The sequence below is a fragment of the Narcine bancroftii genome, chromosome 3, assembly GCF_036971445.1.
Source record: "Narcine bancroftii isolate sNarBan1 chromosome 3, sNarBan1.hap1, whole genome shotgun sequence".
Taxonomy (NCBI): Eukaryota; Metazoa; Chordata; class Chondrichthyes; order Torpediniformes; family Narcinidae; genus Narcine; species Narcine bancroftii.
Window position 1 is genome coordinate 308,786,745 of NC_091471.1, and position 26,879 is coordinate 308,813,623.

The 26,879-nt window shown below is 46.0% G+C and overlaps 2 protein-coding genes across 11 annotated transcripts in view; one reads left to right on the forward strand and one right to left on the reverse strand.

The window, feature by feature from the left end:
• Positions 1–26,879, forward strand: part of LOC138759048 (beta-1,3-galactosyl-O-glycosyl-glycoprotein beta-1,6-N-acetylglucosaminyltransferase-like) — an 86,713-nt gene that overhangs the window by 43,884 nt on the left and 15,950 nt on the right. For 3 of the 10 annotated variants that reach the window (XM_069928882.1, XM_069928881.1, XM_069928884.1), the window contains 3 exons: positions 4,859–5,033; positions 6,840–7,099; positions 14,980–18,538. In XM_069928882.1, the coding sequence (XP_069784983.1) occupies positions 15,378–16,709 (1,332 nt within the window). In that variant the 5' untranslated portion in view covers positions 4,859–5,033; positions 6,840–7,099; positions 14,980–15,377 and the 3' untranslated portion in view covers positions 16,710–18,538. Of the gene's footprint in view, positions 1–4,858; positions 5,034–6,839; positions 7,166–7,194; positions 7,338–14,979; positions 18,539–23,428; positions 23,548–26,879 lie in introns of those variants that run through there. The other 7 variants (XR_011354608.1, XM_069928886.1, XR_011354607.1 and 4 more) reach the window with 7 other exon arrangements.
• Positions 22,159–26,879, reverse strand: part of LOC138759049 (caytaxin-like) — a 41,999-nt gene continuing 37,278 nt past the window's right edge. Inside the window, exons 12-14 of the mRNA XM_069928889.1 lie at positions 25,941–25,976; positions 25,670–25,708; positions 22,159–22,799 (exon numbers count right to left, since the gene is read on the reverse strand). Of these exons, the coding sequence (XP_069784990.1) occupies positions 25,672–25,708; positions 25,941–25,976 (73 nt within the window). The 3' untranslated portion in view covers positions 22,159–22,799; positions 25,670–25,671. The remainder of the gene's footprint in view (positions 22,800–25,669; positions 25,709–25,940; positions 25,977–26,879) is intronic.

Consider the following 26,879-nt stretch of genomic DNA (forward strand, 5'->3'; position numbering starts at 1 on the left):
ATACAAAAACTCTAGGTGTAGAATTCTTGGGAAATGAACTCCTGAAGGAACTCAGCAGGTCAGACAGCATCCATGGGTAGAAATGGTCAGCCACCATTTTGAGTTGGAACCCTTCATCAAGATTAATAAACAGCGAGTTTCACGTATGCCACACAGGGACTGATAATTCACCTCCAACAGGAAAGATCTTGTCCACCTCCCTTAACGTGTCCTCACTTTATCGATGATGAATATTCCAACATAAATTTTAAGGCCACCTGTGCCAGTAGTGTGAGCAGTATTTCAGCTGAGTGAAATACTGAAGTAGGAAACACAAAGGGCTGGGTGAATAACCAAGGAAATGGCTTGGAGAGGTAATGGCATGAGTGGTGAAGAGAGGGGCACTTGACTAGGTGAAAGGCCCTGCAAAAGGTAGTGGACACAGCCCAGGACATCACAGGCAAAGCCCTCCTCACCATCGAGAACATCTCCAGGGAACTCTGCCGTCAGAGAGCAGCAGCAATCATTGAGAATCCACACCACCCAGCACAGGCTGAGTACAGGGGCCACAAGACTTGCACCACCAGATTCAGGAATAGCTGTTACCCTTCCACCATCAGACTCCTCAACGACAAACTCAATCAGGGACCATTTAAGGACTCTGACTTGTGCACTTTATTGATTTTTGTATCTTTCTGTGTTTGTCAGTTTATTTGCATTTCTTTATTTGTTGCAGGTATGCACTGTGTACAGTTTTTTTGCACTACCTAAGTGGCAATTCTGCCTGGCCCGCAGGAAAAAGAATCTCAGGGTTGTATGTGATGTCATGTATGTACTCTGACAATAAATCTGAAATCTGCACACTGGGGAGAAGGGAAGAATTCTTACTTACTGAAGTAGAGTTGTGAAGGAGAATGATAAAACAGCATTTGTTGAACTAGGGGAAATGGTCTTTCTGGCAAGACAGAAGATCAAACCAGGTGCACTGTACCTCAATGACTGATTTCACTGAGACTGCCAATCAGATAGATACACTTTAGTGGTTTTCTTATACTTGTATAAAACAAAGAAGACTGGCAAAAATGAAAGGATGTGATCAGCCTCGTATCCCTGGAGGTTCTCCTCCAAAAGGACAGTGCTCCACAGAAACTTGATCAGCTTGTTGTCCGCCTAACATTTGAAATTCCAAGAGAAGCAGTAAACTCGAGATGGATGCAGCTATTATCACTTCCAGGAAACATAAGACAATTTAATCCAAATTTTTAAAAGGGCACCTCTGTTCAAGATCAACCAAGGGAGGTGAGCTGAGAGCCTTCACCAATGTTCATTCAGGACTTGAAGTAATTAGTTTTTTGAATTTCAGTCCCAGCAGATTTTAAGTCTTACGATAAAACTCTTATACACTGTAAAAGAAGACCGTGGGAAATTAGATTCTAACAAAGCAGAAGACTTTGATACTCCCAGTGGTCCATTTCATGGGCCATATTAAGAGTACTGTGATTTCTTTTACTGCAATTGAAATATCTGACATTATCTTTTAATGAATTCCATTTGTTCTTTAGTACTGTATAAACTGCAAAGTGTACAGCATACAGGCTGGAGTGATTCATTGAGGGTGACAATCACTCAGCTAAATTCAAAATAGTTATGGTGAAAGGTAATTCGAGTCCACAAGTTCCAATCTGAAATTGGGATAAGGCTCATTTTCATGGCAATGGGCAGAAACTTTCAAAGATTGATTGGAAGAGGCTGTTTTCAGGTTAAAGGACATCCAACGAGTGGAAAGGTTTTGAAAGAAAAAGAGAAGTAGTACATTTGTGGTAGAGTGAAGGCAAAGTTGGTAACTGTCAATGACCAGAGATATTGAAGTTCTGAGCAAGAAAAAGGAGGCATGTTATAATAGTAATGAAATTATTGTCATACTCCAACACAAATGTACTGAAATTATTCCTCACTGCAGCTTAACAGATGCTTCCTAAAAGAACAACTGCAATAGTACTCATGAAATTACCACATGGAAAGAGAAAATAAATATAACAAATAGATAGATAATAAATATTCACTATTTGTGGTGTCGGAGTTCTTTAAGATTTGGATACTGTTTGGAGCCCAAAAGACCCAAAAACCCAGCAGCAATAGACATTCACCAAGACAAGTATTTACTTAAACAAAAGTTGTTTTTAATCAACTTTAAACATGAAAATAGAATCAAACTTTAACTTATCTCAATGGTTAACTAACCCAAATTAATCCCCTTCTAATTCTAAGCGCACATGTATGTAATGTGTGTGTAAATTTAAGAAAAGTTCTTTGGTTCACAGTTCAATCACACCTCCTTCTTCCAAGTTCTCTGGATGCAGACAATTCTTATACTGTGCACAGAATTTAATACGTATAAAGTTCACCAGGCTTTGGTACTTGCAAGGTAAATGTTTACTGCTCAGGAAGGTTCTTGTAGGGTTTGCAGAGAGAGATTTGTTGTTCCAGGATTTCCACAACTGAGGTACCACCATTAGTCACCTCAAGGTCTCGCTGATGAAACTTGCCCCATCAGGGTTTTCCAAATGGTAACCTCTTTCTTTCAGGCCACCACAGAGTTCCTTTCTGTTCCACTTATTCCAAGAGAAACATCAGACAGATAGCACTTCCAGCCATCCACTGCTCTGGAGCTTTTCATCAGTTTCCACCAACTTCCTGGCTTGCACTGTTCAGCTGCTTTCAGTGTCACCCACACTAGCTGGGAGAGCTTGTTAACTTCTCTCTCTCTCTCTCTCTCTCTCTCTCCAACTGTCAACTGCCAGAAAGTCCATGTGACTCTCTCACTTGCAAAACCCCCACCTTCTTCAGGAAACAACAGGAGTTCTTCTCCTTGCTCAAGATGTTGTCTTAGATAAACAAAACCCAGGTGTGACCTTTCTGTGAGCACACTGTAAGTACTTTTTACAAGCCAGTTTGTCTCCTACAAACAATGGTCTTTCATTTCATGATGTCATTTCAATTAGCACCTACTTGTGAATTGTTCATCACATTCTCCAGAGATCCTGCAATATTATTGAATATGAATTCTTCAGTCTTTCAAATAAGATTTATTTTAAAACATGTGTATGTATGTAACCCACTAATCTTACCAAATCCCCCCCAATATTTATCCATTACATTTATCCATTCAAGACCCTGATAGCTGTTGGAAAATAAATATTCTTGAACCTCGAGGACCAGGCTTTTTTTTAAGGTAGGAGTGATAACAGGTTAAGACCAGGGTGATGAGGTCCTTTATGATGTTGGCTGCCTTTTGAGGCAGGAGCTCACATAGATGTCTTCACTGGATGGAAGATCAGACACCATGATGAACCTGGCTATGTTTGCTACTTTTTGCAACCTTCTGCATTACCGGGGAATTGAATGACCAAACCATGCCATGATGCAACCAGTTGGTATACTTTCCACAGTGCACCATTTGATAGAGTATTCAAGAACATGCCAAATCTCCTCAGAACTCTAGGGCTCTTGCTCTGATATACCCTTCCCATTTTCTTTCACAGTGAAGGAGATTGCTGTGAAAAACATACCGATCCCTCTCATCCTTGTAGACTAGGGCAATAAACATGATCCATATTCCCTTGTCAGACAGATAAGCATAAGATACCTTCACTTTGTTATTAAACCTTGCTTCTCAAAATCCCAAAGTAAATCACTTAGAAATCAAGGTGGTCTCTCGTCAGGCAACTGGAAATCTGGGGTCCTAAAGAGTCAACTAAAATTGTCAAAGCTCTGAGATTGAAATGTTCATTAGCTTTGGGTATCAAGAGATATTAATCAAAACAAAAAGGGAGCTGATGTACAGATGAATCCTGGCCAGACTGAATGAGAAAACAGGCTAAAGGGGTTGAATACTCATGCTCTTTCATTCCAATGTGTACCGTTTGCCTCCCAGCCAGTCTTGTAACTAATATGATGGAACATAGAATAGTTCACCTGGAAAGAAGAAATTCAAGCTGTTATATTTGTGCCAGTCCTTCAGAAGAGCAATCCAATTAGATCCAACACATATTTCTTCCCTGTGTCCCCACAATAGTGTTTGCCTTCAAGAATCTAAATCCCTTTTGAAAGCTCCTATTAAAATTTTTCCCCACAATGTTAATTGTGCATTGCAAATTCTCAGTGCATAGAAATGTATTCTTCCTTCTTATACCTCTGCTTCTTTCCCCAGTCACTTTAAATCAGTGCCTCTAGGCCACTGGCCCTGCAACCACTTGTCTTTAATACACCAAAACCTTTCACTTTAAACATCTCCTTTAAATCTGCTCAGCCTTCTTTGTTCTAGGAAGAAAAAAAATCCTGTTTCTGAGGTCTATTTACACCATTACCACCATTGTGGCACCTTGTCGCTTCTCCCGCCTCCGCCCCCCCATCCCTAATTGAGGGGCTTCCCTTGCTCTCAGCCCCCAGCACCTGGTAATGGGAGGGCTTTAGTTTATTGTCCTTCCTCAAAGCACCCTCGCGCTGGCTGCATCAAGCCTCAGTGCATCCCTCAGCACATACTCCTGCAGCCTGGACTGTAGCATACCCTCACCCACATCGCCATGTGCTGAAAAAGTTTCAAGCAAACCAATGTGCGCTTTTCACTGAGTTGATGGTCTCACGGCAGTTCTGGATGTCTGTCTCTGTGTCCGTTCTTGGGAATGGTTCCCATCTCCTTGGCCAACGTCTGTGCAAGAATAGTAAATGATTGGCTGAAATGTTTTCTTCTGGTTTGTGTTCTCTGAGGTGACTCACAGACTCTTCCACAAGAGGTGGCTAACAGGGGTAGGTAGATGGTCTGTAAAATTGGGCACTCTTTCTGCCATTTATTCAGAGATCTTCTATGTTGCTCATGCAGGACCTTGAAGCGGAGACAAATGCCAGGGCATCTTCTGGATATACACCCATCCCTGGGTGTCACAGGAGAGAATGTGCATGGTGTCCGAAGTGAAAATCTATAAACATCGAGGTTGAAGTAAAACACAAAGCTGGAGGAACTCAGCAAGTCAAACAGTGTCCTTTATACAGCAAAGGTAAAAATACATAACTGACTTTTCAGGCTTGAGCCCTTCATCAAGGTATGGGAAAATGTCGGCAAGCTTCTGAACAAAAGTGTAGCAGGAGAAGGGTGGTCGTAAAAGCAGGATGTGATAGGTGAAGGGAAGGAGAGGACAGCAGCGATCAAGGGGAGGAGGGATGGCTAAGTGAAGGAATGGGAAGGGAGGGAGGAGAACTGGACAAGGGAAGGGAAGTGGGGAGGGGGAAGAGGAGAGCAGGTAAGCAGAAACTGGAAAAGTCGATGTTAATGCCATCTGGCTGGAGAGAGCCCAGATGGAAAATAAGGTGTTGTTCCTCCAATTTGCGGGTGATCTTGGTGGGATAGTACATAAGGACATGGACAGACATGAATATGAGAGTGTGACAATGCTGAAATGGTTGGCTACTGGGAGGTCTCTGATAATGGTGCGGATAGAGCGAAGGTGCTCGATTGGTGTGGAGGGATGAGTGCACAAGGGAGTCACTATGGTCCCTATGGAAGGCAGAGAAGGGAGGAGAGGGGAAGATGGGTAGTGGGATCCTTTTTAAGTGCTGGAAATTCCGAAAGATAATGTGTTGGATGCAGAGACTGGTGGGATGACAGGTGAGGATATTGTTTGTGCATCTGAGGGCAGAGGGGGGCTAAGCATATGAGCAGGAAATGGAGGAGATGTGGATAAGGGCTGAGTTGATGGTGGTGGAGGGGAAGTGTGATGAAAAGACAGCATCCACCACCTGGTGGCGCTGCTGCACTCCTGTTCGGAGGACACACTGCCTCCCAATCAAGGTCAAAGACTCACCCCAAGCCATCAAGGTGACCCTTGTGATTGGCCCACCTAAATCACCAGGTGCTGCAGTCCAGGCAGCCCGCCCAGACTCAGCCCTGACCTTTACCCAAATGGCCCAGGTGAATTATCTCAGCTGACCCCTGCTGAGCCCCCGCACTTGGCTTTGAGCTATTGGCCACAGCAGCCAACGGGGCTCAGACTGCCCCAAGTGATTGGCCCCTCACCCCCCCCCCCCCCAATACTGCCTGCAGAACTATAAAGGACCATGTGCCCCTTCGTCCTGCCTCTTTGGACTCCTCGTAGCACATAAGTAGCACCTTTCACACTGGGTTGGGGTGAGTCTCGAGGCCAGTCAGCAAGAGCCGTCTCCGTACTGGTCAAGGAGTGGGGACACATAGTATCACCTTGATCTTGATTGTTGAATGTGTATGGTCATGTAATTTTCCCCAGTCTCTGTTGGCTCCTCCCCTGTTATCCGAAGTGCATATTTGCCCCCTGCATACTGGATGTGTATGTAGAGGTTTGCCTAACATATTGACCCTGTTGTCCCGTTTGCATCCCCGAAATAAATGTGTGCTTTGTACCTCAACTTTGGTCTGGTTTTTAACCTGTGGGGCCCACACGAGCCCGCGTTGCTGGAAGAAGGCAGATATTTTGGAAGATCTGGACTGGAAGACCTCCTCTTGGGAACAGATACGGTAAAGTCGGAGAAATTTAGACAAGGGGCTGGAGTCCTTGCAGGGGACAGGGTGTGAGGAAGTGTGGTCAAGGTAGTTGTGGGAGTTAGAGGGTTTGTAATATATGTCGGTGGAAAGCTTGTCTCCCGAGATGGAGACAGAGAGATCCAGGAAGAGGAGAGTGTTGTGGGAGATAGACCAGGTGAGTTTGAGATTAGGGTGGTGTCCTGGAGGCCTTTCAGGAAAGGTAGGTGCCAAACAATGATGGTACCATTTTTATTTGATCGAATAAATACTGTATTGAGAGCCTTGTAAATGTGTCAACAATTTTTTTTAGGTTCTCTACGCCATCCTGAATGTGCCTTCTCCACTTTTAGTGTCATGAGCCACAGAACCTCAGGGATGTTGCTCTTCAACAGTTCAGTGGCCACTTGAGTGATCGATACTGCAGCCAACCATTCAGAATTCAAAATTGATCCAATCAGATTGTTGGTGGGGCGGGATCGCTCCAGAGGACCGACAGCCTGCTTGTTGCTTCACGTAACGGGGAACTCAGAGTTGGTCTGTTTTTCTGACCCACCTTTTAAAAAAAACGCAGTAAGTATTCTTTCGTATTAAAGTTACCCACATTGAACACAATCTCTACACTGGAAGACCACACTCGTAAGAGTTTTTGTCTTTATATTTCTTAGTTTGTAACCTGGATTTCCAAAAGAGTTTCATTGGTGTTTTGGAAAATTGCATGTGCACTTCTCTGTCACGTTATCAGTTGTCAGGACCTTTTAAAAATTCTACAAGACTGAAAATGCACAGGAATTGGAAGCTAAAGCAACAGGTATTGATCGACTGCAGTGAGACGTGGAGGAATTGACAGGCGCTTTGATCTGGGGGTGGGGTTAATGTATTTAATGCTCTTCTCGAAATCTATATGTAAAAAGGAATAACAAATGAAAAGGCATCGTTGGTGAGGGTCTCATCTAATTCCTTGATGGAAGTTATGAACGGGAATTGGTTTTTTTTTAACAAAAGTGGTCATGTTTCAGTGTTGACCTACAATAAAGTGTGTGTTTGGGAGGGGGTGGGGGTGGAGAGCCCAACGCCGGGGGTCCCGGTTCGTGCGTTTTGCCCAGTTCCCTCCCAGGCAGCCACCTAGAGCCATTCGGGGTTACGGGATTGTAGATGAATCGGATGACTTGGGGTTCAGTGGCCGAAGTCGGCCTCCACCGTGTTTTAAATACGTGAAAAATATATTTCAAAAAGCAAAGGAGAAAGCGGATTTAGGATCCGATGGCACATGCAGTGTGGTGTGGAGCTGGGACGTTTAATTAATCTCAATCAGGATGTAATTTAGACTCTGTGGTTTGATTGAGTGGCCCTCAGCTTAGCCCAAAGATCAGCTGTATTTTAGAGTGTCAGTAACTTGGCGCACAGGGGCCCCGGCAGCGGGCACTTGGCGCACAGGGGCCCCGGCAGCGGGCACTTGGCGTACAGGGGCCCCGGCAGCGGACACTTGGCGCACAGGGGCCCCGGCAGCGGGCACTTGGCGTACAGGGGCCCCGGCAGCGGACACTTGGCGCACAGGGGTCCCGGCAGCGGGCACTTGGCGCACAGGGGTCCCGGCAGCGGGCACTTGGCGCACAGGGGTCCCGGCAGCGGGCACTTGGCGCACAGGGGTCCCGGCAGCGGGCACTTGGCGCACAGGGGTCCCGGCAGCGGGCACTTGGCGCACAGGGGCCCCGGCAGGGGACACTTGGCGCACAGGGGCCCCGGCAGCGGGCACTTGGCGTACAGGGGCCCCGGCAGCGGACACTTGGCGCACAGGGGTCCCGGCAGCGGGCACTTGGCGCACAGGGGTCCCGGCAGCGGGCACTTGGCGCACAGGGGTCCCGGCAGCGGGCACTTGGCGCACAGGGGTCCCGGCAGCGGGCACTTGGCGCACAGGGGTCCCGGCAGCGGGCACTTGGCGCACAGGGGTCCCGGCAGCGGGCACTTGGCGCACAGGGGTCCCGGCAGCGGGCACTTGGCGCACAGGGGTCCCGGCAGCGGGCACTTGGCGCACAGGGGTCCCGGCAGCGGGCACTTGGCGCACAGGGGTCCCGGCAGCGGGCACTTGGCGCACAGGGGTCCCGGCAGCGGGCACTTGGCGCACAGGGGTCCTGGCAGCGGGCACTTGGCGCACAGGGGTCCCGGCAGCGGGCACTTGGCGCACAGGGGTCCCGGCAGCGGGCACTTGGCGCACAGGGGTCCCGGCAGCGGGCACTTGGCGCACAGGGGTCCCGGCAGCGGGCACTTGGCGCACAGGGGTCCCGGCAGCGGGCACTTGGCGCACAGGGGTCCCGGCAGCGGGCACTTGGCGCACAGGGGTCCTGGCAGCGGGCACTTGGCGCACAGGGGTCCCGGCAGCGGGCACTTGGCGCACAGGGGTCCCGGCAGCGGGCACTTGGCGCACAGGGGTCCCGGCAGCGGGCACTTGGCGCACAGGGGTCCCGGCAGCGGGCACTTGGCGCACAGGGGTCCCGGCAGCGGGCACTTGGCGCACAGGGGTCCCGGCAGCGGGCACTTGGCGCACAGGGGTCCCGGCAGCGGGCACTTGGCGCACAGGGGTCCCGGCAGCGGGCACTTGGCGCACAGGGGTCCCGGCAGCGGGCACTTGGCGCACAGGGGCCCCGGCAGGGGACACTTGGCGCACAGGGGCCCCGGCAGCGGGCACTTGGCGTACAGGGGCCCCGGCAGCGGACACTTGGCGCACAGGGGTCCCGGCAGCGGGCACTTGGCGCACAGGGGTCCCGGCAGCGGGCACTTGGCGCACAGGGGTCCCGGCAGCGGGCACTTGGCGCACAGGGGTCCCGGCAGCGGGCACTTGGCGCACAGGGGCCCCGGCAGGGGACACTTGGCGCACAGGGGCCCCGGCAGCGGGCACTTGGCGTACAGGGGCCCCGGCAGCGGACACTTGGCGCACAGGGGTCCCGGCAGCGGGCACTTGGCGCACAGGGGTCCCGGCAGCGGGCACTTGGCGCACAGGGGTCCCGGCAGCGGGCACTTGGCGCACAGGGGTCCCGGCAGCGGGCACTTGGCGCACAGGGGTCCCGGCAGCGGGCACTTGGCGCACAGGGGTCCCGGCAGCGGGCACTTGGCGCACAGGGGTCCCGGCAGCGGGCACTTGGCGCACAGGGGCCCCGGCAGGGGACACTTGGCGCACAGGGGCCCCGGCAGCGGGCACTTGGCGCACAGGGGCCCCGGCAGCGGACACTTGGCGCACAGGGGTCCCGGCAGCGGGCACTTGGCGCACAGGGGTCCCGGCAGCGGGCACTTGGCGCACAGGGGTCCCGGCAGCGGGCACTTGGCGCACAGGGGTCCCGGCAGCGGGCACTTGGCGCACAGGGGTCCCGGCAGCGGGCACTTGGCGCACAGGGGTCCCGGCAGGGGGCACTTGGCGCACAGGGGTCCCGGCAGCGGGCACTTGGCGCAAAGGGGTCCCGGCAGCGGGCACTTGGCGCACAGGGGCCCCGGCAGGGGACACTTGGCGCACAGGGGTCCCGGCAGCGGGCACTTGGCGCACAGGGGCCCCGGCAGCGGACACTTGGCGCACAGGGGTCCCGGCAGCGGGCACTTGGCGCACAGGGGTCCCGGCAGCGGGCACTTGGCGCACAGGGGTCCCGGCAGCGGGCACTTGGCGCACAGGGGCCCCGGCAGGGGACACTTGGCGCACAGGGGCCCCGGCAGCGGGCACTTGGCGTACAGGGGCCCCGGCAGCGGACACTTGGCGCACAGGGGCCCCGGCAGCGGGCACTTGGCGCACAGGGGTCCCGGCAGCGGGCACTTGGCGCACAGGGATCCCGGCAGCGGGCACTTGGCGCACAGGGGTCCCGGCAGCGGGCACTTGGCGCACAGGGGCCCCGGCAGGGGACACTTGGCGCACAGGGGCCCCGGCAGCGGGCACTTGGCGTACAGGGGCCCCGGCAGCGGACACTTGGCGCACAGGGGCCCCGGCAGCGGGCACTTGGCGCACTGGGGTCCCGGCAGCGGACACTTGGCGCACAGGGGTCCCGGCAGCGGGCACTTGGCGTACAGGGGCCCCGGCAGCGGACACTTGGCGCACAGGGGCCCCGGCAGCGGGCACTTGGCGCACAGGGGTCCCGGCAGCGGGCACTTGGCGCACAGGGGTCCCGGCAGCGGGCACTTGGCGTACAGGGGCCCCGGCAGCGGACACTTGGCACACAGGGGCCCCGGCAGCGGGCACTTGGCGCACAGGGGTCCCGGCAGCGGGCACTTGGCGTACAGGGGTCCCGGCAGCGGGCACTTGGCGCACAGGGGCCCCGGCAGCGGACACTTGACGCACAGCGGTCAGGAATCAGAGGTTTTGAACTGAAAATTTTGTGGCATAGTCTTGAACACAAGTTTGATGGTAACGTTTCAGAACAAAACTGAGGGATGATTGCTTTAGAGATGCCCTATTTCATATTAAGACAAATCTTTGATGTCTTTAATTATCTATTTTATAGTTATTTGTTTTGGAAATGTTGACATCTGAAGGGTAGTGTTGGCAAAGCTAATAAATAAAACCAAACTCTGTTGTTGGAGATACCAAAGATGTAATTGATGATATGAATGTTATTTGTCATTTACCAGCCCATACCTGAACCTTGACCAGGCCTTCCTCCATGCAGGAACTGATAGCTCCATTGAGGTGAACTAACCACCTCTAACCTTATTAAATGTAAGGAAGGTAATTGATGAAGCAGGTTGAGCCTCGAATGCTGCCCTGAGGAACTCCTGCAAATATGTCTTGTGACTGGGATGTTTCACTTCTAGCAACTTGTAACGAAATACCTCCGTACAAGGTTGGACTCCTTGAGAATATGACCTCCATTTGACTTTAGTTTCATGAGAGCCTCCAATGCCTCATTCAATCTTCCTTTGATATTCAAAATGGTCTCTATAACCGCCCTCCTGGGATCTCGGTATTTGGTCCATGTTTTGCAGGGAGGTCTGGAGGGCTCCTGGCATAAGCAAAGTCATGCATCAGTGACCAGACTATCGAGCAAGTGGGCACTGCCTGATAGCATTATCCATGACAATAACCACACCAGCAGTGCGAGTATAAGACAGCTTTAATAAACTAGTATGTACACTAAGAGGTCTTGTCTCTCTGCAAGATGAACCTGGAAGGCTAGACTGCTCTGGACTGCTTTATAGACAAGGTCACCGGAATGACCCCTGGTGACCTAGTGGTGTAATTACATATCACCACAATTCCATCACTTGTAATTAAGTGGACTGACCTGCCTGTAGTTACTGACTTGCATCGGTCTTGCTTTTTGTGGGCAGGACATTGTCCAGCAGTTTCCAGTGTTTGAAATTAGTTCATCTAGGGGTGCAGCAAATTTTGGAGTGCCAGACAACAGCAGAGATATGATCTGTTCCCATTGCCTTCTCAGAGTCCAGAGTTCTCAGCCCTTCCCTCATGTGGAGGGAATCCAATTGGCTGGTCTGACTTCTGTAACAGAAGCTGGTGCATCATTTCAAAGATCTGGAGATATCTCAGGCATTTTGTTCAAGATTAATCCTTCATTCATCATTGCTTTACACTTTGCAGCACTAACCACTTCAATGTGGCCCTTGCAGTTCTGCAGAAACAAAACTTCAGAAATGTGTCAGTGATTCTGTAGTACTTTGGAATGTCCTGAGATTGTGAAAGGCACTCTACAATGCAAAATGAACATACTTGCAGCCAACACTGAGGTCATACATGATGCTTTACTGAACAAAAACATGCATTGCAGTCAGTTGAAGGTTAAAGGTGTCAGGAAGAGATTATACCTAATTTAGTTAGTGCAACAGATGATATTGGGTAATGAGGAGCATTGATCATTTCATAATACCCACTGTTATGCCAAAGTCAGGTTCTGACAGCTATTCCAAGGTGCATCAACCAATTTACTGCAACTGGTGGTGGGTAGGAGGCAGAAGGATCAGCAATGCTCTGTCAACCATGATGCACACCAATGCTTCAGTGCTGCCATTACCATCTCTGTTCAAGGACACAACTCCAAAGCAGTGATAGAGAGGCAGTCGGTATCCCAAAGGGCCCCACAGCCTTGACTTTGCAAGGAGTGCCTTGGATTCCATCCCATCTGTGAGGCCCAGCCTTTCCACCACCTTAGATGAGACAAGGGCTCAGACTGTGCTGAAATTCTAAAATTTAGGAGAGAGCAACTTCAACCAGAAATACACCATCTTCTTCCACACGTAGGAAGGGGAAAACATGACAGGAGACCAGAGATAGAGAAACCTGCTGACATGTGGTTTCTACATCCTTCCGTTAAGTGATAGAACTCTGCATTTTAATGTGATAACATCTTGCCCCTATCTTTTGCTCCATCATTCATGAATTATGCACTTTATCTGTTTTTCTGTTAATGTAACTTTTTTTTGCATCAGTTTGCTGTTCAGGATGTGATAGAACACTACAGCACAGTAGCGGCTCTGTGGCCCTTGATGTGATTTTTTTTAAAACTCTTGGGAGCTTGTTTGCAGTTTCCCTATGGCTTTCATATCAGTTCTGTCATTGCAAATAGTCTATTTTAAAGTCTAAAGAAATCCTGAACAGGAAAGGCAAGAATCACACAGGGTTCTATCAATACAAATGAATCGGTCGACTCTTAGGCAATATATAGAGTGCAGTAGTTGTCAATGGATATGGCACTACTTAATTTGCAATATGACACAATATCCCACTTCTACTGTAATAGTCTGGAACACACAAGCCACAGAAGGTCATCAGCACTTTTACCCCCAACTTCCTGCTTCCCCATTTGTCATTTCTGCAGAAAGTTAGAATTATTTTTCTCAATTTGTCAGCCTTGCCAGAACTCAGTGGTAGATTCAACAAGCAATTTTGATAGCAGTTTAGTAACAGGTCAAATTATTCCAACCTACTTGCAAAAAAAACTGTGATCCCAATCGTGTCTTAGACTTGCTTCATATTTAAGTAATGATTTCTCAGTTCTGATTACTATTCTCGTGGAGTCACTTTAGATAACAAAATCTTTCATAAAGCAGTTTTTAATATGTTGTTCAAAGACACAGGAATGTAATATTAAAATTGAGAGAAAATTTCTCCTCTTTGGATACAATGCTTTAGTAAGACCCAACTTATCTCAGTTAAGATAGAATACAACTGTAATTATCTGAAATGGTGGGGACTGGGCTTATTTTGGATAAATGATATATTTGGATAACATCATTTTTAAAAAAAAACAGCCCAGTTGCAACGGCAAATCACTTGTAACAGTGTTTAAACAGCAGCAAATATCAAGGGGAGGCTTTTAAAATATGAAATAATGTTTAATTCTCACCAATTTTCAACCTGTGATGTCAGTTCAGCTCAGAAAAAATTTTCAGATCACTGAGGATTTCTGATTGTTTCGGATATCCTCATTTATCCAAAAATTTTCAGAGGTGAAATGACATTACTTTCAGGTCCAAAAACTTTTTTGGTTAGCTGAGGATTTCGTAGAATTGGAGTTATACTGTATTTGACTAATTTCAAACTGCAATTTATGGACTGGAGTTCTTTAATGCAGAGGGTTTACTAAAGATGTCAGTCAACACTCAACAATGGCAATTAGTGCCCAGTAAGGTGTGGCTCCAACAGGAACTGGCAGATGTTGGAACCTGTGAGCAGACAATGAGAGGCTAGAGGAATTCAGCAATTCAGACAGCATCTATGGAGAGCAACACTGTCATTTTCTCTCCATGGAACCACTAGTCTCTGCAGCTTCCATTATTTGCTCATGCCCTCAATAGTTCCTGCCTTTCACATCATCGTGGGCGGAGCCATCTACTCTTACAATGTTCTGCTGACCATTGTCCATCTTCCTCATCTATGTGTGCTGATGATGTCACTTTCCTTCCTGTAAGGATGTGAGGACACACCACGTATGGTCACGGATGGCCTTGACGGATAATGCTTCGCTCTCGTAGGGTTTTCTGATGGCACAGCATGTCGATTCCTTTCACTTACATTCTGTGTTCCATCTTTGGAGAGGTTAAAAATGTGCACTTGCCCAAAATTAGCTACTTTCTGCAAATCGGTTGTTTCGCAACCGTTTCCTTTTGACCTAAAAATCTAACACAAATATTTTAAAAAGAATTAACATTAAAGTCAGCATTTTCAACAGATGCTATTAACCTTACAGACAAGCTACTTAACTCTCCATGGATGCTGCCTTACCTGCTGAGTTCCTCTTTTAACAAAACTTTCATAACGCCACTTGCATTCAGTTTATCAATCGTTAAAGTTATCTACACCATGTTAATATTAAGCAATGTATCTGAATCTTGTATCTCTTAGTCATACACCACTGAAACAGGTCCTCAGGCTTGCTATGCCAATCAAACACCTATTTATTATAGTCTCCCAATTAATTTTTCTTCTCTTCCCCCCTCCCCCATCTTCCCAACTTTTTCTATAGCAGCCCATCGACTTGAAGAGTTGTTTACAAGAGCCATTTAATGTGCCCACCAACATGTATTTGAAAGAAATGAGAACACCTGGGGGAACCTAAAGGGTCAGAGGAAGAATGTGCAAACTCCATACAGACAGCACCCAAGGTCAGGATCAAGCCCAGGACTTGTGAGTTAGTAGTGCTAACCACTGCACTGTTTAAAATTACAGGGTAATCATTCTTTAATATCCACATTTTTCTTGGAGGAATTGACGGCACTAATAAAAGTTTGGCTTCAGATTCCAGCATCTGCTGCATCTCCACACCCTTAACTTTATCTGTGATGTACTTCATATAACTGAGACTCATCAATCAAAGTTGTCTATTTGCAACCTGGATTTTTGCGACTTCTTGTCTATTACATCATGATATGGAAACGTAAACAATTTCTACGACAGTTCTGCTTAATTCTTGTCTTGAGTTGTATCACATTTTCATTACTGAAATTCTTTACTAGAAGGGGCCTTGTATCTAATGAACAAGACTGCTTTCCTGCAAATTTCCTATGCTTGTTGGGGAATGACTGCCTTCCTTCCATTAGTCCTTGTAACAAAAGGTGTTCAGAGTTGGAGATCTCCACATATTCACTTTATGATGTGAACTGTCCGGCTATTTTGCAAGGAGATATCAATGCAATTAAGAGAAGCCAATTGCTAAGGAGGCAACATAAAGTAAGGTACCCTGACTCTTCCTTTACTGATGTCATGTACAATTGTGAGAATTTCATAAGGAATAGAAAGTACATCACATTTCCTCTCAGTGAAAATGAGAAGCAAGTTCCAATTGCCTTCTCTATAGTCATTCATGAGAGAGCTGAGCAGTTTGAAAGGCTGCTCAGGACAATCTTCATGCCCCAGAATATTTATTGTGTCCATGTTGATAACAAATCATCCAGTAGTTTCAAAACTGCCATTCACAGCATTGCTTCCTGCTTCCCCAATGTTTTTATTGCACGGAGATTGGAGAATCTTGTCTATGGCTCTTGGACGAGGATTCAGGCAGACCTGAACTGTATGGAGGAACTGCTGGCAAGACATCGAACCTGGAAATACTTTATCAATCTGTGTGGCATGGACTTCCCCATCAAAACTAATGACGAGATTGTCCGCAAACTACAGGAGTTGAAAGGGAAGAATAGTTTAGAGTCTGAGGCAGCTTCAGTGAAGAAGCAGATGCGCTGGAAATACCATTTTGATGTGATCAATGGGAAAATGGTAAGGACGCACATGATCAAGAAACCACCATTCACCTCTATATTCTCGGGCAGTGCCTACATGGTAGTTAATCGATCATTTGTTGAACACATCTTCAAAGACCCAAGGGCAAAACAATTAATTGAATGGTCAAAAGATACTTACAGCCCTGATGAATTTATCTGGGCTACCCTGCAGAGGATGCCCGGAGTTCCTAGTTCTGAACCTTCACATCCCAAATATGATGTTAGTGATATGAGGTCGGTGGCGAGGTTGGTGAAGTGGCAATATTTGGAAGGCGATGTAACCCGAGGGAAAGCCTACCCATCATGCACTGGATCCCATCGAAGATCAATCTGTGTATATGGAGCAGGTGATCTCAACTGGATGCTTCAACACCACCATCTGTTTGCGAATAAATTTGATACAGATGTGGATCCGATTGCGATCCAGTGTCTGGAGCAGTACCTTCGACAGAAATCTCTGGCAAGCTGCATCCCATAAAACCTTGTCACCGGGTCAAGGTCACACAAGTGAAACAGCTCCGAGTCACACTGACCATCAGGCACCCACTTACACTGCTCCAGCACCAGCTTTATTGTTTTCTTCAAGATTTCCCCCACCACCACACAACCACCCCCCCCACCCCGATTCTATTTTTTTCACCTGCACGCCAGGGGCAATTTACATCATCCAATTAACAACAACACATACACTTTTAGACATGCGAGGAAGATGGAATACTTGGAGGAAACTCATGCAGCCAGAGATCAGGATTTAACGCAGATCGCTGGAGCTGTGAAGTTGCATATCCACCAGATGTGTCACTTTCATAGCCACCACTTCCAGCTTTTCTTTCTTTTAGGCCCCAGTGAGTATCTGCAAACCTGATCCACAAAATGTAGGTGTTGCAACAGGGAATAGTGATATTGTCAAGGATACTGAATCAATGCAGTTTACGTAGGAACATAGGAAGTAGGAACAGGAGTAGTCCAAAAATGGCCTATCGAGCCTGCTCCGCCATTCAATACGATCATGGCTGATCTAATTTATGACCTAACTCCACCTACCTGCCTTCTCCTCATATCCCCTAATTTTAAACAGTAGATCTGTGATTTTTCATAAAATTCAGACACACGTGTCCTTTGTTCCTCAAGAATTTGCATGTTTTAGGGCCACACACTTAGCAGTTAGCACAAAGCTATCTGTAAGGTTTGTACATTCTCCCTGTGACCATGGGGGTTTCTTCTGGGTACTCAGGTTTCTTCTAACCCTCCAAAAATGGACAGCGTTTGAAGGTATATTTGCACTGCACAGGGTTGTGGGCAGGAATGGCCTGTTACCATGCTCAATCTAAATTTAGAAAAAACCTTTTAAAATATCAGAAGTTTTACCACCCACAATGATTTCTTCTGAGTGCCATTTTAATCCCTGGGTCTCTGGCCTCCTACATTCTTCCAACAAACTCAATGTAAACTTGAGGATAGGCATTTATTTTCTGACCTGGGCTTAATAGTCTACCCAGAAGTTCCAACTGTCCTTTCTGCACCACTGCCTTACCTTCATCATCAGATGACTAGTACATGACCTCCTCTTATGCTGGTGTCCAATTCCTATCTCCTTACCTCCAGCCCAAAACTCTGCTGCAATTTAAAATGAACTTTTCCCAGTTGTAATGAGTGGTTATTAATCCGAACCTCAGTTCCATGCACCCTTTACGGATGCTGCCTACCTCCTGAGCATTTGCAGCATTATATTTTTTTTAATGACAGAAGCAAACTAGTTCATAAATGTATCGATATGTGGGATGCAGCGAAGGAAGCAAACGTCCAGAAATTATTCAACCGTTGATTGAATGCTTCACTGGTCTGAAGTGGATGAATTGGTGTGAGTTTTAGGATCTTTTTTGGCTGAATAAATTGAGATGAATGATCTCCTAATTTTAAACATTCACTCCATTTCTCGCTACTTCCTGTGAAGCACTTGATCAGGCATGTAATAGAGGTATCATCATCATGGGTACATTTGCATGAGATTGCTCAACACTGTGCTGGTTTTATTCAAGTGGGACCTACAAACCCAAAGTGGAATGTAATGGGAATAAAGTGCTTCATAGGACTATTAATATCTGAAAATATCATGTAAGAGGAAAAGAAAATTCCAGAAAATGATGAGAAATAGCACAGTCATTACAAATGAAAATGGAGAATTTGTGGTCTCTATGCAGAAAAAACATTTGAAGTAATGAGAGGAAATTATATCTGAACTGCCTTGTGACTAATGTTACGTAATTAATGCGATCTCTTGATTGTTAATACTGGTTTGAATATTAATAAATAACTATTTTCTTGACTTTGGCAGATGGTTGGAAACAAATAGTTAATGTATTAATTCAATTGTTTCTGCAGATACTGATAATTCTGGTCATGTATTTGGTAATGTTATCCAAACAAGTTGACGCAAGTTTTCAAATTAATTTATCGTTCGATTAATCAAGTTCAATCTGATGAAAGTCTTCTCCAGTCCTCAGGCAAAACATGTAAACACAGACCAGTCATAACGCACATAAAGACAAGTGATACATATGCAGAACAAAGATATATACACACACATACACACACACACATATATGTACATACACACACACACACATATATATATATATATATATATATATAAAAAAGTTTAATAAATAGTAGTCTCTGAGGGTTAGCGTGAGCAGTTCACTTAGTCATTCATCATTCTCACTGCCCTTGGGAAGAAGCTGTTCCTCAACCTGGTGGTGCTGGGCTCTGCTCCTCCTGTGCCTGCTTCCTGATGGGAAGTGGATGAAAGATGCTGTGTGCGAGGTGGAATGGGGTCCTCAATGATTCTGCGCGCACTCTTCAGATAACGATCCTGGTAGTTCGCATTCATGGGGGAGGGAGACCCCAGCGATCCTCTCTGCTACTCTTATGGTCCTGTGGATTGACCTCCGATCCAATTTTCTACAGCAACTGTACCGCACTGTGATGCAGTCGGCCAGGATGCTCTCGATAGAGCTCCTGTAGAAAGTTGACAGGAGGATGGTCAATAGCCTTGCCCTTGCATTTACCTTCAATGTCTACACTGGCTCTGAACCATAAATGAATATTGAATTTGTGACTTTTGCCAGAAGCAAAGCATCCCAACAATGGTTCATGGGAGCTGTGCCAACCTTTTTGTTTATTGTATCAATTAGGAACAATGAGAAGTCATTACATGAGGCATAAATTGGCTAAAAGTCCAGTTCCCAACAGTGTCACTGACCTTGTAAATGGGGTTCCCATCCCAGTCAGTAAATCATCTCAAGAACACTAAGGAATGCAGCTGCGTAGAGATGGGCCCACCTCAACTATTCCTAACTTGTGCTGGATTCAGCCATGCTCGTTATTTGTGAATCAGACATCCAAGCCTTCACTAAGAAGTGTATACAGACCCAATAGTTCCATTTAACAACCTTTTGCTCTCTGCATGGATGTAGGTATCTGTGGCTTCTCCCATCCACCCCAATAACCTCCCCACTGACTTTGGATGGGGAAGGAATGAATTCAACCCTAGTTAAAATGCTTGTTAGGGTTTGAATAAATGTCCATGGTGACAAACATGTTGGATTATAGGAATGAATGGGAAAAGGCTGATTTGTTATAGCAAATGCTAGTGACATGAAAGGCTTCCCCAACCTACTTCCATTTTCAAGCTTGTCTCTTCACTGGCCTGTGATTACGTTAGAGTGAAATACAGTTCATTTTGTTTCCTGAAGACAGATTAAAATAGTGAAGCAAGGAAAGTTTTGGATGAACAGAAGTTTATGGAGGTTAAAAGATGGGAGGCTGGCCAAGGGAATGTCAGAAGGGCCAGATCTCAAGGTCACAAGTACACATGGGTTCAGCAATAGATGGATGGAGATGTAGTGATATTTAAAAGGTGAAAGGATGTAGCTGGTGACTGTGCGTAGAGAGTCAAATAGGGCCTTGATTTTGCAAGTATTATTCAGTCTCACACTGTATTCAGGAATGCAGGTAAAGGCCAAACAGCAAGCTTATTGGACCCTGTGAGCAGACCACAACCACTATATATGTTGTTGAATAGGGTGATATGTGTAAAGGCGAGCCTGCAACTTCCACCAAAAAATAGGTTTTGAGTGATTCCCTTTGTATAATTCAACCCCAAATCTAACACTTGCCGCTGACCAATGGATGCTGCTAAAAGCAAATCACAATACTTTAATAACAAAGGATTAAATTTTATTTGGATATCTTAAAATAAACCACCTTTGGCTCCTGTAACAGGCTACTTAAAGCCCCTACAGAGCTGATGGCAGTTGGACTGGGCGGATGAATCCTGCGGAGGAGTATGGAGACTATGTTGCTAACAGAATGTGCACATGGGTTGCGTTGGAGTCGGCAGGATGATGGCAGCGGTGTTGAGACTTCACTGGCAAGGATTGGATTTTAGACCTGGCAAATAAGACTATCTGATTTTAGGGTGAAATTTTTAAGTTTGGATCATCCTATACATTGGCATATATGGTAATCTACTGAGAAGAAGGCTTCAGTGTGCTACAGGAGTTTCCTGAAGGCTATGAGATGGGATTATGTGAAGAAAGCCCTTCAGTGCATGGCCTTTCCAGAATTGTAACTTGACTGCCTAGTACCAACACCATCCAGTGGTTCCTGAAATAATTTTTCTCGACCTGTAAAATCAATCGAATATTAAATATAGCCTAGGGGGCACCATGGTTTAAATCCAATGCTCCATCAACCACTGGATCTCTATTCAAAGAATGGAAATTAGCATCAGAACTGGTGTCCGTCGTGTTCAGCAATTCTGTTTTGCAGCAAAATGTCTCAGCTGCTGTTAAAAGTTGGGTTTAATGCCCCTATTGGGATTTAAGAACCCAGGGCGTCAAAGGAACTATTTCCCATGATCAGGTATCAAATATTTGGCCAAAAGCACTCTATCCCCGGTATCGCACGTTGAAAATCCCTTGACTAGAAAACACACACAGAATCTAATGCACAACAAGAATATCAATGGTTTCATTAAAGCTTCCAACTGAAAGTCTTAAAATAGACAAATGATCATTAAGGTGCTACCTTTAAGATTACACAATATGGAACAAATACATCCAGAAATTCCACAATTTTGCAGATGGTGATTACAGTAAGTTGTTCACCCTGTGGTTAGGGAGCAAGCATTTATTTGTGAGCTGGAATCTAACTTGACTGTCTCAAAATATTTAGTAACAAAGGAAATTAATCAAAAGCGGCATGAAACTATGCACATGTGAAATATGAGAGTGAATCACAACAGATCATAGTAACTGACCCATCCACTAGGCATTATTAAACATTCGATTGTCAGCAAGCCCTCTGTCTCTGCCTCCACAGTGAGTTAGGTTCCACTCTCTTTGTAACTGATCCGGTGAAGCTGATTCCTGTTCTCGTCCCTGTACTCTGCTGCAGCTTCATCCCCCTTCGCGTGTGAGCCGTGACATCGAGTAAGTGGCAGGCTACCCAATCATGAGGGCATTGGAGACATACTTGACCCTTTGGGTAGATACACTTCCTCATACCGTGCACCTGCTGAGCAGCCCAGTGGACAAATGAAACACTTGCATAACCATCCTGGCTGAGATCATCAAACCTCAAACCAGGGAGAGAATCTGTCGCCTTCTGCTTTATCCCAAGGAAGCAAATACCCCAAATGAGACCTTCCTGGTTGAAGATGAGATCACCTGGTCACATCAAAGCAGCACCAGCTTAATCTCGGGGGTAAGGAGAGGGGGGGATAATATTCTTTCATTGCAATTTTATGCTTTTATCCCTCACCAGATCTTAAAATGATTGAGGCTGGTTAAACAATAATCTAATCATCTTTGTATCTAGTACTGATCAGGGTGACACTGATGAATGAAACAAATATTCATGGGTCAGATGCTTTAAAACATTATTTAATGCACCATTAATTTGGCCACAGCAGCTATCGTTGAGGCCCATAGATGAATGAATCTCTTGCACATACTTTTAAGGAACAGTTGGAGTTTAATTCACCTGTAAGGCTCATCACAATGGATTTTATCCTGAAACTGCTAAAGTTTGGGTGTCAGATTGGAGAGAATCCATATCTTAAGGGGGATGTTCTGCTGAGATATTTAACATTAAAGATGCTGTTTGAAGCAGGGCTGCAGTCACACAGGGAGGCTGGTGCTTCTGGAGAAAACACAGAAAAAGATAGGAGATTGTGGGGAAAAGCATGGTTGGCAAAAGCAGGTACTGGATGACTTGTACAGAAGGAAATCTTGTGGCGATATAATTATGATCTTAACAGATGGACTTCTCATTGGACATTTTGAGCCGCAAAGCCCCTTGTTTTGTTTGAATCACCTGATGAATGGCCACGGAATTCAGATGATCCTGCTCCAAAGTAAGCTGTCTGAGTCCTGGAGTCAGTGACGGAGAGTGAAAATCAACGTTTTAGGACCTTGTCACAAATTTCAAAACAACTTTCTTATCAAGAACTTCATCCAGTTTTCTCTGAATTCCAGTCCATCAAGTGAAGCTTCTTAACTTCCTAGAAAAGAATGACAATTGGATAGACAAAATATTAATTTCCATAACCCTTATTGAATACCTGCATCTCAATAACGATATCCAATTCTTTAGCTACTCCAGCCCCATAGATTGAAAAGTTCTTAATAAAAGGAATCAAAATGAATAGAATTACCTACTGCCACAGCTGCTAACAATCTACCCATTATTTGGCAATGACTTCTGTTGGGATGCTGAGTAAGAGTACTTTGAGCTAATTTCCAGTACAATCCCTTGGTTGCAAACTCTGTCTCAGTTCACACATAAATTATGAGTACTTCAGTGAGATTCAGTTATCAGGACCACTGTTTAGCCAAGATTTTAAATATCTCAAATTTTTATCTTACAGATATCCTTTTGAAAAGAAAGATTGTGTATTCCTACATGTTATGTGTAGGACCTTGTATTGATCTGATGCTGGTAATTTACATTGCAGTCGTTGGCCATCAGCTTATTCTCTTTGACTACGAATCCGACTCCATCTCACATTCTCAGCATTTCGATACAAACTCACAACTTGGTCTTAATCTCAGAAGGAGATTACAAGAGGCATTGAATGGAGACAGCTGTCTGGTTGAGGAAAATTAGTAGGAATTGTCATCTGCTTTTTAGCCCTCAAGATGCCAGTGAAGCAAATGGGAAGCAATGAGACATCTGGGTGGAGGAACATGAAGAAAATGCAGAAGAAGATATTCAAGTTTAGTTTCCCTCCACATTCCAAAAACATTCAGGTCAGTAGATCTACTGGCTATTAGAGGTTGCCCCTAGTGTACAGATGGGTGGTAAAATCTAGCTGGGGAAGTTTTTGGGAGTGGGGGGAGAATAAAATGGGTTAAGATTGGATCAGTGTAAACGAAAGCTGAATGGGCAGAATGAAGTTGATGACTTGAAGAGCCTTCTATATCTTTCCATGACTTTATCTGAGCATTTGTTTTATGAAGCAAAGGGTAAGGCAGTTTTAAATATTTCTGAGCGAACACTGAAATGTAACTAACTTCCACAACTGAAATCAAATCTTCGCAACACTATCAAGATCTGTAAAAACTGGAAATAATCACCAAGTCAGGCACCATCCATGGGGAGAGAAACAGTGTTAACTTTTTAGGTCAAAATTCTTTCATCAAAATGTGTGTCAAAGGTAACAAATGCATACATTTAATTCTTCATCTCTGTTTAAGTGATGCCTGACTGAGTAGAGGCAGAAATAAATGAAGGAATGGGAGCTCGGCCATGGAGATGAAGGAGTGGGAGATCGGCTGTGGAGATGAAGGAATGGGAGCTAGGCCATGGAGAGAGTTAGAAGAAGTGACATTAAACTTGATTAAATAGATGGGCTTTGAAAAGATTATTAAAGGCTCAGTGAAGAAAATGTTAGGCAGAGTTACATAGGAATTCAAGAGGGAAGAATGAAGATGCCTGAATTATTTGGTATCAAGGTGTGGTGGGATGTGAGTGATGGGAGGTGGTGGGAGTTGATGAGGTGGGATGTGAGTGATGGGAGGTGGTGGGAGTTGATGAAGTGGGATGTGAGTGGTGGGAGGTGGTGGGAGTTGATGAGGTGGGATGTGAGTGATGGGAGGTGGTGGGAGTTGATGAGGTGGGATGTGAGTGGTGGGAGGTGGTGGGAGGTGGTGGGAGTTGATGAGGTGGGATGTGAGTGGTGGGAGGTGGTGGGAGTTGATGAGGTGGGATGTGAGTGGTGGGAGTTGATGAGGTGGGATGTGAGTGATGGGAGGTGGTGGGAGTTGATGAGGTGGGATGTGAGTGGTGGGAGGTGGTGGGAGTTGATGAGGTGGGATGTGAGTGATGGGAGGTGGTGGGAGTTGATGAGGTGGGATGTGAGTGGTGGGAGGTGGCGGGAGTTGATGAGGTGGGATGTGAGTGATGGGAGGTGGTGGGAGTTGATGAGGTGGGATGTGAGTGGTGGGAGGTGGCGGGAGTTGATGAGGTGGGATGTGAGTGATGGGAGGTGGCGGGAGTTGATGAGGTGGGATGTGAGTGATGGGAGGTGGTGGGAGTTGATGAGGTGGGATGTGAGTGATGGGAGGTGGTGGGAGTTGATGAGGTGGGATGTGAGTGGTGGGAGGTGGCGGGAGTTGATGAGGTGGGATGTGAGTGATGGGAGGTGGCGGGAGTTGATGAGGTGGGATGTGAGTGATGGGAGGTGGTGGGAGTTGATGAGGTGGGATGTGAGTGATGGGAGGTGGTGGGAGTTGATGAGGTGGGATGTGAGTGATGGGGTGAGAGTTGATGCGATGGGAGGTGGTGGGAGTTGATGAGGTGGGATGTAAGTAATGGGAAGTGGTGGAAGTTGACGTGGTGTGGTTGGAGATGGAATTGAGAGAGATCATGGGTGCAAGCAATTGGAGATGTGCTGCAGCAAGACTGTGGAGAGGATGGAAATTATTTTTTAATTCTGTGGTAACCACAAGGTTACCAGGGGTCATCCTGGTGACCTTGTATATAAAGCAGTCCAGAGCTAAAGTCTAGCCTTCCAGGTTTGTCTTGCAGAGAGACAAGACATAGTGTACATATTAGTTAATTAAAGCTGTCTTATACTCGCACTGCTAGTGTGGTTATTGTCAGTACAAATTCAGCATGGCATTGGCTCAATTGCCAATCTAAATTATTGAGAAGATGCATGAAGGGTAAGCAGGACATTGTGGGATAGGTGAAATGGAGCATAACTTTAGACGTAGGTTTACCGGAAGTCGACAATGATGACAATGGTGAAGGCGAGAATACAGTGATGGCAAATGTTAACAAGCTGCAGTGAATTTCTCCCTTCAGCATATTATGATGGAGAGAAATCATTCGATCCAGGCCCCACACTAAACACCACTAGGTACACACCTTTACTCCTGCTGCAGTTCTTCTGCTGCAGTTCCAGATCTGAGTGAGAGAAAAGAAAATCTTATTAGTTACATAACCAAACAACCAAACTGGCAGGTGAAATTCAAAATATTCTCTCCTTCAGATACAGGCCTGCTTATTGGGTGCCTTAAACATTCTGATTTGATTTAGAACCAAACCTAGTTCTTCTCAAATTTTACCTTAAAGTGTTTTATTGTTTCCTCAAAAATTGAAAATATATAAAAATGCACGTCAAAAGTAACTGCATCACCTGTTTTTCTCGGTTGTATTTTCATCATCCTCTGTCCTGTAAAATATAAATTACAGAAAAAAAGATATGAATAAAAGGAAACTGCCTTGAGGCACAGGATGTTAGCACGTAATCTGTTGTATCAACAATCTGTACATTCTTTCATCCCAACTCTGTTCTGTTCTACAAAATATAATTAGTCAAATTCATTAATTCCACTTTTCTTGTGGGTAGAAGGGACAGGTTGGTTGGGTCTAACATCAGTATCCTAATCCCAAAGCTTTTTTAAAGTACAATGAACAGCACACCTTCAAAGGGAAGTATGACGTCCAATTGTTCAGACATCTCGATAGTTCAACAGTGGCTCACCCTTTAGTTCGGAGCGTGCTGCAGGGGTCTGGAGTGTGGGCCTGGTGTACAACTTGAGCCAGGGTCAGGGATAGGAATACCTTGTAATGTGTGTAGGATAATGGCCAGAGATGGGGGGTCTGGAATGTTTTGATAAGATGAAACATCAAAGCTGGAACTTGCAATGTGAAACTCACTAGATTCCATCTCCCACTCCATTTACACTCACTGGGTTCACTAACAAAAAATATTTGTGTCTGTAATATTTAAAGTTAAAGTAAAAAAATATATATTTGGGTGTATTGACAGATGGAAAAATCTAGCTCCCTGGCACCTGCAAAGACTGAAGGGTATTGAATTGACAGTTTCATTGTGAAAACAACTGTATCAGCTTCTAATAAAACTTACCATATATACTCTTGTAAAACTTAAATTTTTAGACCATTTTTTAATGTTAAATATATGGGGTTGACTATTACATGGATACTACTCGTCATTCGAGGCATTGGGAGTTCCGATGGGTGGGTGGACGGCCAGGACCAGGTGGTAAGTCTGCATTCAAAGCATCGGGAGCTCCACGGGCGGCTAGGGGCTAGGTTAAAGACCATGGTC